The 13,120-nt window shown below is 65.0% G+C and overlaps 1 protein-coding gene across 2 annotated transcripts; it reads right to left on the bottom strand.

Annotated features, from left to right (window-relative positions):
• Nucleotides 1–205: 205 nt before the first annotated feature.
• On the bottom strand, nt 206–11,776 carry LOC102933677 (cytochrome P450 11B, mitochondrial-like). Of its 2 annotated transcripts, none has more exons than XM_037891589.2 (9): nt 11,500–11,776; nt 9,753–9,908; nt 9,034–9,233; nt 8,147–8,350; nt 7,094–7,248; nt 5,671–5,837; nt 5,079–5,157; nt 3,933–4,124; nt 206–3,315 (listed from the first exon to the last, which is right to left on the bottom strand). In XM_037891589.2, exons 1-9 carry the CDS (start codon nt 11,745–11,747, stop codon nt 3,202–3,204), a joined length of 1,515 nt encoding a protein of 504 aa, XP_037747517.1. In that variant the 5' UTR covers nt 11,748–11,776; the 3' UTR covers nt 206–3,201. The 2 variants fall into 2 exon arrangements, with proteins under 2 accessions (XP_037747517.1, XP_043394867.1); XM_043538932.1 differs by having other exon boundaries at nt 2,461–3,315; nt 9,771–9,908.
• Between the last annotated feature and the right edge of the window lie 1,344 nt (nt 11,777–13,120).

The raw sequence follows: 13,120 nt of genomic DNA on the forward strand, positions 1-13,120 counted from the left end.
CTTTGGGGGTTTATCTACACAGGGAGTTATTCAGGAACTGCTCTTCTCAAACAATGCCCTGTGCAGGCAGCTTTCCCAGGCCCTGTAATGCGCTACACCGCACTAAGTCTTCCTATTCTTAAGGGCTTCCTTAGCCGGGGAATAGGGACCTGGAAGCGTTCCATGTTCTATTGGGAGCATAGGCAAGGGCCGGTGTACCTATTTTGCTTTCAAAGTTTATTATTCAGCCTTAAGCAAAATAGCTAAGAAACAGCAACCTCCTGAATTCCAGGGCAGTATAGTTTATACAGCAAATCACCTATCAACACATGCAAGAGGTACAATGAAATCTAACCCCTGGTGTAGAGTATTCAGATAAGGGGAAATACATTTGGCAGAGTAAGGCCTGGTCTACACTAGGCACTTACAGCAGTATAGCTGTGCCTGTCGGGGAGGAGGGGGGGGATCCACACTCCAGAGAGATGTAGCTATACTGACCCAGCCCCTGGTGTAGACAGTGCTAGGTGGATGGAAAAATTCTTCCATCAACCTAGCTACCACCGCTCAGGGAGGTGGATTAACTCCGCCGATGGGAGAATCCCTCCATCGGCCTAGGCAGCGTCTATGCTGAATTCCGAGAGAGGTGCAGCTCCAGCATTACTCTACGCCAGCCACCGACATCTTACCAGAGTGCCCTTCGTGGTCAATTACGTTAGAAAAGATCGTTCAGTGAAGCAACGTGAAATCTGCCTTTACCAGGCCTTAGGTGTTTGTACTTTTTCTTTTTACTGTCAACTCCTCCAGCCGGCCAGCCATTGGTGCATTACGATTAATGCGAGGTGGAAGAACGAAGAATATTTTCTAGTTAGAACTTGTGTTAACCCCCACCCAGGAAGGAAGTGTATTGCAAGCAATCCTGTTTTAGTCTAATGACTCCGTCTCCCACTCCGTTTCGGTTTACTGGCATGGCACGGCCGAATCACATTCTAACAAACACCAGTTCTTAAAAACCAGTTCTCTGGGGCCTCACGTCACTGGAGGTCACCTATGTGCGGCTCGGTGAAAAGTCAGCACCGTAGCTCTTTGCAGTTAGAAAAGAAACCCAAACCCAGAATAATTATTTCTATCCATCCTTTAAGCCACGGTTGCCAAATTCACACACCTCGGCCTTCGTCAAAATGGATGAACAGTTTAACAAAGGGAGAAGATACTTATTTATATTACAGCCTCATGATAGCAGACAACGGCCTGGGGCAGGCAGGAGGGGCCCAGGAGAGACGCTGCAGCCGAGCAGGGCGAGGGCTGGCACCATTGGCCACCAGGGCTCAGGCTACCACCTGCTCTACAGCAGAGGTCCCTAACCTGTGGGCAAGCCCCCGGGGGGGTGCAGAGAAACGTTCGGGGGTGGGGGGTGCAGCGGGGCCTGGCCAGCCCCCATGGGGGGTGGGGAGGGAGCACCACCCAGCCCCGCTCCAGCGCCAACCCCAGCCGCGCTCCCAGCCATGGCTCCCAGCCGTGGCTCCTGGCCATGGCTCCATTCCTGGCCCCAGCTGCAGCCCCAGCCTTGGTCCCCTTCCCCCTGTCCATGCCCCCCCCCAGGAGCTGTGGTGCCGGGGCGGACGGGGTGAGGGGCCCCCTGCTCTGCAGCCCAGAGTGTTCGCACTGAGATGCGGAAGCGGAGGCTGGGCCCTGCTCCGAGGCAGCTGCTGTGCTCCTGCGTGGGGACCGCCAGCCCCCCGCGATCAAAAACCACGAGTCCAACCCACCAACGCCATGGAGATGAGCCCCAAAAAATCATGTCTTATAAAAAATAACCCCGTGATGTTTTGGGTCCTGTCTTTTGCCTTTTTAACACCCCTCCACTCCTCTGCTGGGCAGCGGGTGAGAATTCTGGGTTGAACTATCAAACGTCACTGCACACACTGCTCCAGCCGTCTCTCCCAGCTGGAGACTTCCTCACCCCTGAGCTGGGGGCAGCCAGCCACTTCCTAGCACTGTCTTCACTTCTCTGCCTCCTGCTGCCCTGGGGCTCCTCTGTGGGTGGGTCTCAGCAACCCCACACCCACCCCTGCCAGGCCCCTCTCTCCGCTAGAGGGTCACACCACAGCAGGGCTCATGGCAGGTCAGGTCTGAGTCCTCAGCCCCGCCGTTCTCGCCCGGAGCTCTGCCCGCTTGCCTAGCCCTGAAAGTCCTGGGTGCGAATGAGCTTTTCGTGGCATCATGACAGCGCCTCCTGCAGGCAGCAAAATCCCGGGACTCAAGATCAGTTACTGAGAGCCGCTGATGCTGTAACACGGTCTTCCCCTGGCTGCTCGGAGGGGACACCCCTTCCCCCCCACATGCAGGCTGGGGGAGCTGCTATCTGATCCCCTCCATCTCCCACCCCATCCCTGTCCTCCCACCCCACCCCACCTCCCCTGCACCTCCCCCTGCCCCACCCCCTGCAGCCCCCAGCCTCCCACTTGTACCCAACATCCCCTGCACCCTGTAAATCTGCATCTTCCTCCCCTCACTTGCCCCATCCCCCTTTCCCAGGGTCTCTGCTGCTCCTCACAGTCTCTGTGTCCCGTCCAGCCACGTTGCCAGTGGCACAGCTTCACCTCATACAGACGCATGGGAGATGGCAGCCATCTTTATTAAGGGCAGCCTCCCTCCCACATCTCGCTGGCTTCAGACCCATTGACGTGAAGCGGGAGATGGCCACTTATTTGAATAAGAGAAATTTGGGAGCTGGCACCTCTGCCCCCTCCTCTCCCAACAGAGCCTGCCTCCTTCTCCTGCCCCGTCCCATGGCTTTATGGTTCCACGCTGCTGGTGGGGTCTCCTGCCAGCGCTGTGTCTCTCCCAGGGTAGGAGACCCCTTTCCCCTGTCAGCAGATGGGCAAAGGGGGACTAGATGCCCTTAGGACAGAGGTGGCTGAACTGTGGCCCCTGGCCACCCTCCTCCCACACTATGTAGCCCATAGAGACTACAAATCCCAGCGTGTGGCCGGGATCCAGGGGCAGGCCCACAGGCTCTCTGGTCTGCACCTACTTCTCTGTTACAAGGTGGGGTGGCTGTTCTCTGTACCAGGCTGCCCCGGCACGTTTGGGAGGTGGGGGGCTGCCAGCTAGGTGCCCTGCCTGGGAGAGGGGTCCTACTTCCCCCCACTGCTGGATTCCTCCTTCCCTCCCCCACGCCCAGGGTGGGGAAGGAGCAGGCGGGGAGCCAGGGTGAGGGGCTCAGTCGATGGGCCGAAACGTGAGCAGAGGCGGCTTCTCCGGCATGAGGATGAAGCCGAAGACGGTTTTAATATCTGCCTTGGACACGGTGTCGATCCGGAAGTTCCGCAGGACCTGAAAGGAGACGGGCAGCTGGTGACACACCGGAGCAGCTTGGGCTGGGATCCAGCCGGCTAGCCTGAGCCACAGCCGGGGCGGGCTGGGCTGCTGTGCGTGGGGATGGGAGACCCAGACGCTGCAGGCCGTGGGGCTGGGATGGGGTCGTGCAGGGGCATTTAGTGGCTTGTTTCTGCTGGTCTCTCCTGACGGTGTCTGAAAAGGCCACGTGGCCGGCTCGGTCCAGGGCAGATGGAACGAGAAGAAGCCAAGCTCCTAAATAACCTGACTTCTGACGGAGGAGGAGCAGAGCAGAGCCCTGGAATAGGTAAGGGGGCTGCGAGTCAGGACTGAGGTACATAGTGCGGAGCTGAGGGGAGCCCAGGGCCGGGATAGCAGGGGACAGCAGGCCGGGGTTGAGGGACGGTGGCCGAGCTGTGTGGGAAGGTCACAGAGTCTTACAAATACTTTCTCATTTTCTTGAAGTACCAACAAACAAGTTGAGTTGTGTGAAGTTTAGCCAACGTACAGTGAGAGGCCCCTGACCTCGGGCCAGCCCCAGGCCTGCCCCCAGGCCGCCTGGCTCTGCGGCTCTCAGCCCTGGCACCTCTCCCCATAGCTGCTCCCCGACTCACGTGCATGAGGAACAGCATCATTTCGGTCTCTGCCAAGCGGCGGCCGATGCATTGCCGGGCCCCGAAGCCAAAGGCCAGGGCCTTGAAGCTGTTATCCTCCTTGCTCAGCCAGCGCAGGGGGTCGTAGCGCTCTGGGTTGCTGAACACCTCGGGGCTCCGGCCCATGGCATATAGCCCCACCTGGCACAGGGTCTGTGGGGCAGCAGAGGGGAGAGGTACGGACCTGGGTGGCCACTAGGCTCCACCAATCAGACGTAAGCTCACTTGCATAAGGAGAGCTGATTGGTTTATACCTCCATCATTGCAACAGCTGCTGCTTTGTCAAACAGAAGTCACGGGGTGACCTCTCCCCCCAGCCCACACTGGCACAGCCCATGGGCCCTTGAGGTCATGAGGCCTTTGGGGTTGGAGTTCTTTAATTTCCCTGCCACGTATCAGTAAAACCCAAAAACGAGGGCAGCGGGGAGAGGGGGAGGGTAACTCACCATGTGGCTGTTGAGGGAGCTTCCCCTCCCTGCCCGTCACTCCCCCACTGGGCAGGGAAGGTGGATGGGGCTGTACTGATGGGTGGGGGCCAGGAGGGTAACAGAAGGCTGCACCCCAAGAGTACTGGCTTCCCTGGCAGAGAGAGCCCCCCGCTGACCCTGCCAGCCCTTCAGCTTGGTCCCGTCCACTTCCCCTGTGAAATATTGCTCCAGTCCCAAAAAAGTCAAAATTTAGGTTAAAAAAATTGGCAAAACATGAATAGTGGTTTTATCAAAATCCAGGATTTTTTGTGGCAAATCAGGAAATGCTGATGCCGAAGGGCTCCGTACCCCGTCACGCGGCAGTTCTGGTGCCCTGCCTTCTGTAGCGGCTGGTACCTGCGGCATCAGGGCAGAGTGAGAAGCCCATCATGTGCTGGGGCAGTTGTGCGGTGCTGTGGATGGGGCCTGGGGTGTGATGCTCCCTTCCAGACCCCCAGCCCTCTTCAAAGCACGGAGTAGGAGTTCCCGCTTTGTGATCTGCATGGGCGTCCGAGCAGCCGGCCTGACCCCCGGGCCAGTGAGCGTCCCCACTTCCTGATTGGGGGGGCCAGCAGTGATGGGAAGAGGGCAGCTCCTGGCTGCAGAGAACGGGGGTGGGGGCAGAGGAGCAGGGACTCACCCCAGCTGGCACGCAATAGTTCTGGAGCACCACGTCTTTGGTTGGGTAGCGCTGCACCGTTATGCCCACAGGGTAGAGCCTGCCAACAGAGCCGCCCCGTCAGCTGCCTGTCCCCTGCGCCCCCCTCGTCGCCATCTAGACAGCTGGCCCGACACTGCTCAGGCCAAATGGCCCCTCGGGGGAGCCCCACGTCACTTCCGCTGCCCTTCATTCGCCCACTACTGCTGCTGAGCTTTGAACCCCACGGACCCAGCGTTCCCTGCTTCCGGCTGCCCTCCTCATCCCGGATCATCCCCCAGCCATCTGTGCCCGGCAGTGTCTGCCCCGACCTGCCCACGCCCTCTCCCCACCTCGTGCCTGGCCAGACCCCACTGCTGTAGGGACCGCTTGGCCGGGCTGGCCCCCCAAGTCCTGCGCCCGGAGAGTCACGTCCCCAGCACTCCCTGGGCGGGCGTTTCAGCCCCAGACCCAGTGCCTGGCATGATGGAGAAGTTGCCCTTGGAGTCCCGGGCAGCAGAGCCCACCCTCCTTTCCCCCACCCCTCCAGGGGCAGCTCCCCATGGGCCCCGGAGGCTGTGCCCTTGGCCCTCACCTCAGTGTCTCCTTGAGGGTGCTTTTGAGCAGGGGCATGGAGTTCAGCACCTTGGAGAGCTCCCTTGGGCCCTGCGACTCGGCCTCGGCGATCTCCCGGCGAATGGCCGTCTGGACGCTGGGGTTGCGGGCCAGCTCGAAGAGGGTGAAGAGCAGTGGCATGGCGGTCTGGGCCAGAGGGGACAGTCAGAGCCGGCCCACCCCCACGCCTCACCTGGGGGCGCAGTGGGCTGGGCACAACCACAGGGGCGTCTCACTGGCCGGCCGCAGGGGCCCATGCGGGAGGGGCCCAGTTGCCTTGGCCAACCCACTATTATCAGCCACTGAAACATCCCCAGCCTTGTTGGTCTCAGTTGTGTTCTCTGAGATGCAGCCTCAACCTTCCTCGGCTCTGTCCCCCTGCCCCATTCTCGGCACGCTAGGGCTGTTCCCCCCTGAATCACCCCGCTCCCTCCATGGGGTTCAACCCCCTTGGTCACAACAGACCCATTCATGTAGGTGCTTCCCCCTGGCCCCTCCAGCTCTTCCCTGAGCATTCTCCAGCGTGGCTACCTCCTTGCAGGATCCAGGTGCCCTGAGTTGGGGGGGACCTCGCAGAGCCCCACCAAGGGGAGCTCTCTGCCTACGCAACCCCCCGACACGCTGTGCCACTTTGCTGAATCAGGGTCTGTTTGCTGCCCCCTTGGTCCCTCAGCTGTTCCTGCTCCCTCGCACTGGGGGTCTGGTTCACCCTCCGCCCATGAGTATTAGCTGCAGGTCTCTGGCCTGAGCCTAGTATTGTTCCCCAAGTCGGTCTCTGGTTTCTCCAGGGCCCCCAGGAGCATTTCTCAGTCCTGTGGATTTAGTCACTGCGGGGCTGCTTAGCAGGCTGCTCGGGAGGGTCTCGAGCAGGCCCAATCCAGGACTGAGCCCTGCCATGCCCACCTCAATGCAGCCCTGGCAGCGCCCTCGCCAAGCTGACTGGGAAGGACGTCAGTGCCATTCTCTCCCACGAGGAGAGCTCCCATACCTGAGTGGGGGTGAAGCCAACAGGGCCCCACGGGGATTGAACTGGGAGCTACAGGGAGCGCTAGAGATCCAGAGGAGTCAATAAGGAACAAGTTCCTGTCCACAGGTAGGTCAGGAACCCCATAGAGTCCTGTGGCAGGGAGAGAATTCCCCACTCAGTTCCACAGGGACCTTTCCCATCAGGATCCCAGGCTGTCCCCTGGCTGTCCCAAGTGGGTGCCCCATAGCTCAGGGACAGCTGGCTGCAGCTGTGAGCACAGACACCCCAGGAGCGCTGAGCCGCGGCCCAGGCCAGCGAAGGCCCAACGCTCTGGGAGGATGGGCTGGGCTGCCTGCGATCCCGAACCACGTCGCTGCCAGGGAGCTGGCCTGGGGCTGCAGCCAGCCTGCCGGAGGGGAGGGTGCCAGGTACTCACCGTGTCCACGCCACCTGCTGTGAACTCAGTGATGTTGGCCTTGATGGAGTCCAGCGGCAGCTCCGCCTGCATGAGCAGCTCCGCCATGATCCCCGAGTACTTCCGGGGCTGCCCCAGGCAGAACTCCTGGTAGATGTTCTGGATACACTTATCAGCTGGGGGATGAGCACGGGGCAGTGAGCGACTCCTCCCAGCCGGGGACGCGCAGCCAGGGTCACCATCCCCCCTCAGCCCCAGGGCAGGAAACAAACCAGAGCCCCAGGTGCCAGGGGAGCAGAGCAGGCAGGGACCATCCTCCGGAGCCTCAGAAACCCTGAGGAAAATGAGGCCTTCCCCACTTTAGAGAAGAGGAACTGAGAGGGCAAGTGTCCAGAATCCCACAACTGCAAAGCTCCAGACAGAACCCGGGAGTCCTGGCTCCCAGCTCCCCCGCAGCCATCTCCCAGAGCCAGGAATGGAACCCAGGAGTCCTGGCTCCCAGCGCCCCCCAACCATCTCCCAGAACCAGGAATGGAACCCAGGAGTCCTGGCTCAAACTCTGAGACTCTCCACACTGGCCGTTTCTGCCACAGGAAGGGGGAGGAAGAGTGTGGGGGAGCAAGGGGCCATGGGGAGTTTGCTAGAGGCAGTGACAGGCAAGCCCCCCAGTGCTCCTGCAGGTGTGGGTCAGCCCGACTCAGGGGCGTGCTTGGAGACGGTCTTGCAGTTGTTTTGCTGCTGGGAGCTGGTTATGTCTCAGGTGGGCAGACCCCAGGCCGACCCGCAAAGAAAATCCTGCATGCCGCAGGGCGCGCTGCGGGGGATTCTTTCATTGCCCCAGCCTTGGGCACAGTGCCCCAGCCTGGCCCTGCGGGGGGATGGGGCTGTGTGGCCGGGGTGTGAGCTCATTGCTAAGAGGCGACCCTCCGACCTGTACCTCGTGTGGCTCTCAGGGAGGGGCCGGGCGTCCCTAGGAGAGCAGCCCCTGCTGCGGGGCCCCGAGGCCTCTTGCAGGAGACCCCGCAGGGATGCCCCACTCCTTCGCACAGCGGTGCCCCCCTCCCCCCGGCTCACCATGCTTGAAGATGGTGTCCCAGGCCTCGATATGGTCCCTCCACAGCTTGGTGTTAACCCAGCGCATGAGGCCCGGCGGGACGAAGAGCAGCGGCAGGGTGGTCCGCAGCATGGTCTCCACGGCGCTGATGAACCTCTGCGACTCCGTGTTGGGGCTTTCCTCCAGGAGCCCCAGCCGCTCCCCGTACAGGGCGTAGCTGCTTGCTGGCCGGAGGAGAGGGGAACCGTGAATGGATCCAATTGCAGCGCCCCCTCAATCAGCATCTCCATGCACAGATCGGGAGCCGGGGGCAGCCTGCCCCCAAGCACACAGCATGGCAGAGCCAGGAATCGAACCCAGGTGTCCTGGATTGTGGTTAAGCACAAGGCCACCCCCACCTTCCCCTCATTGTCCCTTGGCTCCCCGCCAGCGTGTTCAGGGCCCCTCCACACCAAAACCACATCTGAGAGCTGCGACCACAATGCTCCAGGGGGGCCGACCTGCCCTGGGTCACAAGGGGGCCGTGGACAGTTGTGTCCATCCGGCTGGGCAATGGCAGGCAGGCAGGAGGCCACCCTGCGCAGATCTGCAGGCCCATGGCTGGGGCAGAGGAGAGCTCAGCCCGACCTTTGCCGGGTGCGGGGCAGTTTGCTAGGAGTCCCTGGGCCTGGCTTGTCTAAATGGAGTAGGGTATGCAGAGCTCCTGGATGTGGTGCACCGGACCCAGCTTCGTCCTCACCAGCGAGCCTGGACCCGGGGACAAGCCAGGCAGAGCCTGGCAGGGGGTACCAGTGGCAACCCCACAGGGGCAGGGCTTTGCATTTCCCACATTGGCCACAGGGCCTCGCTCTGATGCCGTGAGGAGCAGGGCCCTGGGGCGAGGACCTGGAGCCCCTCCTGCACCTACCCTCCAGGGTGAAGCGGAACAGGTCGCTGTAGAGGTCGATGGTGAGCGAGCGGCGCGTGTTCTTGCTGATGCGCCGGTGCATGAGGGTGACAAAGTCCTGGGCCACAGTGTTGAGGAAGGGCAGGAATTTCCGGGTGCCCGCAGGGCTGATCACCTCCTTGTTCAGGATCAGGCGGTCCGAGCGCCACTCCTCCCCATTCCTGGGGGCGGGAGAGCCGGTGAGCGACACTGCCCTCTGCTGGGGGCATCAGAACTGCCTGGGGTGTGTGTCATCAGCCCTGCACTGCCCTCAGCCTGAGGAGATTCCCCTTCAGCTCCAGCGGCAGGAAGGGCTGGGTGTGAGCGCTGAGCACCTGGCCCCCACCATCTGCAGCAAAGGGGCACCCGTGGGAGCACAGTTAGACATGCCACCTGGCTCCAGGGAGCAGAGCGTCCCTGCGTGGCTGTGGCCAGTCACTGGCTCAGTTCTCATCTTAGCAGATCCTAGCTACGAGGCGATGCCCAGGGGGATGAAAGCTCCCCTGGGCCCAGCCTCCCCCTCCCCTCCCGCTGTCCCCCAGGCCTCTCACCCCCTCTCGTCTCTCCCTGCCCCAGGCCTTGCCCATGTCCTGCATTTCACGCCCTGCCCACCCCCCTCCCCAACTCCCTTCCCTCTGCCTTGCCTCCCATTCCCCCCTCGCCCCGTCCCGCCTCCCACCCAGCCGGGTGGCTGCCCTTACAGCAGGAAGATGCCGCACTTGTGGTTGCGGAGCCGGCGGTGGGCGATCCAGGACTCGATGCCCATGCGCCGCGGGAAGATACCCTCCGACTGGAAGAGCTGGGCCGCGTCTCGGGGCAGCAGCACGTTGACGCAGTTGTAGGTGCCCACGGTCTCCCTGTGCGAAAGAGCCCAGGCCTCAGCTCGGCGCCGGCTGCCCGGCCCGGCGAGCCCAGCCTCAGCCCTGGCAGTGGGTGCTCCAAGGTCGCACCAGCCTGGGCCCCAGCTGCCCCACCCCGCGAGCAGGGCCTTGGGGAGAAGAGAGGGTCACGCAGCCTCTCCGGGGGACCGAGGGGCCGGGGGCTGGGCACAGAGTCCTGGGCAGCTCTCCCCAGAGCCAGCCAGGGAGGGCTCAGGGCAGGAGGCCTTCGGGATTGAAAATCCGGCCATCGGGGATTCCCACCCCTCTCCCAGCTGCTGGTCCTGCCCCAGCCCCCGTGGGCACCGGCGGGGTTCACTCCCCAAGAGCTGGCACCTGCAGCTAACCCCGTTGCCAGGCGCAGCGCCAGGCGCAGCCTGAGGCCCAGTGTGGGTTCCCCTGTGCTCCGGATCCATCACCCCGGACGCAGCCCTGTTCCAGGGAGTCCCTCTGCCCTCAGGGGCCCATCACGCTCCCCCATGGCCAGGCACTGGCTGGGCACCCGGCTGTGCTGGGATATGGCCTGGGTGGGGGGCCTCCCAAAGGGTAACCGAGTGGAGCAAGTCACTGTGACGGGTTCCCCAAGGCTCCCTGGCGCCAGCAGCTGCTGAGCTGGGCTCGGTCCTGCTGCTTCTCCTGGTAACGTAGCTTCTACATGCAGACGGAGCCGGTGCCACCCAGAGCCCGTGGGCAAGTGCCATAGAGACAATCCTCTGCCAGCCCCTAGCACTTCCCATCCCATCACCCTCCCACTCCTTGCCTCTTCCCAAGCTACGGGCGTATCGCACAGGGCAAAGGATTCCCGGCACTGGGGCCAGTGCTCTCAGCCTCCTGACCGCAGCCGCGGCCAGCTCGGGCCCTGAAGCATGAGAGCTGATTGTCCCCCCTCTCGCCAGAGACGGATGGTTGTGGAATTATCCTTTACAAAATATCCAGCCTGGGTGTCTGACTCTGATCCCCTGCTGCAGGGAGTTCCAGGGGTTGGCCCTGCTGGGCCTGTCATGCCAGTGGCTCTGAACGGAACAGGGGCTGGCCCCTCTGGAGGGAAGTGCTGGGAGCCCCCCATCCCTGGGGACACCTCAGCCCGAGGGGGGTGGGGAACCCAGGAAAGCGGCCGTAGGCAAATGCAGCCCTGAACCCGGGGCACAGGCCGGCGGATGGAGCTTCGCCATCCCCAGTACCACGGAGCTGTCAGGCGCCTCCCACCCCAGAGCGAGCCGGGCTCACAGGGCGCGGCTCTGTCCCCTCCAGCGGGGACCGGGCCAGCAGCCGCCGGGGCGGATCCCTTGGCTCTGGGAGCAGCTCGGCCCGGGCAGGGCACCCTAGAGACCCCAGCAATGGGCTGATCCAGCGGGGCCGGCAGCTCCCCACGGTGGGGGCTCACCCCCACACTCGCCTGACCAGCCAGCCTGGGGGCCCTGCCGGGCGGGCCCAGTTCCCCCTTCGGGGGGGGAGGCGGCTGCTTGGTGCGGGACAAACCCGCGCTCCCTGAACAGCCGCCCGGGCGAGCCCAGCCCCCGGGGCGCGGAGCCGGAGAACCCAGGAGTCCGGCTGCCCGCCGCGGCCGCACCTGTAGATGGGCCCGTAGCGCTGGAAGTTGCGCTGCATGACCAGGTGGAAGCGCTGGAAGCTGTTACCCCGCCAGAAGCGGAGCAGGTTGAGCCAGGCGTTGCGGCCGCTGCGCGGGATGGCTTCGTAGGGCAGCGGCCGCGCCGGGGCCGGGGCCGGGGCCGTGGAGCTGCGGGCGGCCCCCGACGGGAGGCAGCGGGGGAGGCGGCGCTGGGCGGGCGGCTTCCAGAGCTGGCTCGGCGGGCCCATGGCCGAGCGCACGGAGGGTCCGCGGGACTCGCTGCGCAGCCGGCGCCGGGCTCGCCCCTTAAATGCCCTGCGACGGGCCCGCCCCGCCCCGCAAGGACACGGCGGCGCCGAGCGCCAGGAACAGGCTGTGCCCGGCCCTGCCCGCCCCGTCCCCCCTCGCCTGGCATCCCCCGGACCCTGCCCGTCCCCCGCCCCGTCCCCCCTCGCCTGGCATCCCCCGTCCCTGCCCGTCCCCCGCCCCGTCCCCCCTCCCCGGGCATCCCCCGGCCCTGCCCGCCCCCCCCACATCCCCCCTCGCCTGGCATCCCCCGGCCCTGCCCGTCCCCCGCCCCGTCCCCCCTCGCCTGGCATCCCCCGGACCCTGCCCGTCCCGCCCCGTCCCCCCTCGCCGGGCATCCCCCGGACCCTGCCCGTCCCGCCCCGTCCCCCCTCGCCTGGCATCCCCCGGACCCTGCCCGTCCCGCCCCGTCCCTCCTCGCCTGGCATCCCCCGGACCCTGCCCGTCCCGCCCCGTCCCCCCTCGCCTGGCATCCCCCGTCCCTGCCCGTCCCCCGCCCCGTCCCCCCTCGCCTGGCATCCCCCGGACCCTGCTCGTCCCCCCCCTTCCCCCCCTCCTAGGCATCCCCGTCCCTGCCCGCCCCCGCCCCGTCCCCCGTCCCCGGGCATCCCCCGGCCCTGCCCGTCCCCCCCGTCCCTCCTCCCTAGGCATCCCCCGGCCCTGCCCGCCCCCCGCCCCGTCCCCCGTCCCCGGGCATCCCCCGGACCCTGCCCGTCCCCCCCCTTCCCTCCTCCCTAGGCATCCCCCGTCCCTGCCCGCCCCCCGCCCCGTCCCCCGTCCCCGGGCATCCCCCGGCCCTGCCCGTCCCCCCCCTTCCCTCCTCCCTAGGCATCCCCCGGCCCTGCCCGTCCCGCCCCGTCCCCCCTCGCCTGGCATCCCCCGTCCCTGCCCGTCCCCCGCCCCGTCCCCCCTCGCCTGGCATCCCCCGGACCCTGCTCGTCCCCCCCCTTCCCCCCTCCCTAGGCATCCCCCGTCCCTGCCCGCCCCCCGCCCCGTCCCCCGTCCCCGGGCATCCCCCGGCCCTGCCCGTCCCCCCCGTCCCTCCTCCCTAGGCATCCCCCGGCCCTGCCCGCCCCCCCGCCCCGTCCCCCGTCCCCGGGCATCCCCCGGACCCTGCCCGTCCCCCCCCTTCCCTCCTCCCTAGGCATCCCCATCCCTGCCCGCCCCCCCGCCCCGTCCCCCGTCCCCGGGCATCCCCCGTCCCTGCCCGTCCCCCCCCTTCCCTCCTCCCTAGGCATCCCCCGGCCCTGCCCGTCCCCCCCCTTCCCTCCTCCCTAGGCATCCCCCGGCCCTGCCCGCCCCCCGCCCCGTCCCC

The sequence above is a fragment of the Chelonia mydas genome, chromosome 2 (assembly GCF_015237465.2).
Source record: "Chelonia mydas isolate rCheMyd1 chromosome 2, rCheMyd1.pri.v2, whole genome shotgun sequence".
NCBI classification, from domain to species: domain Eukaryota; kingdom Metazoa; phylum Chordata; order Testudines; family Cheloniidae; genus Chelonia; species Chelonia mydas.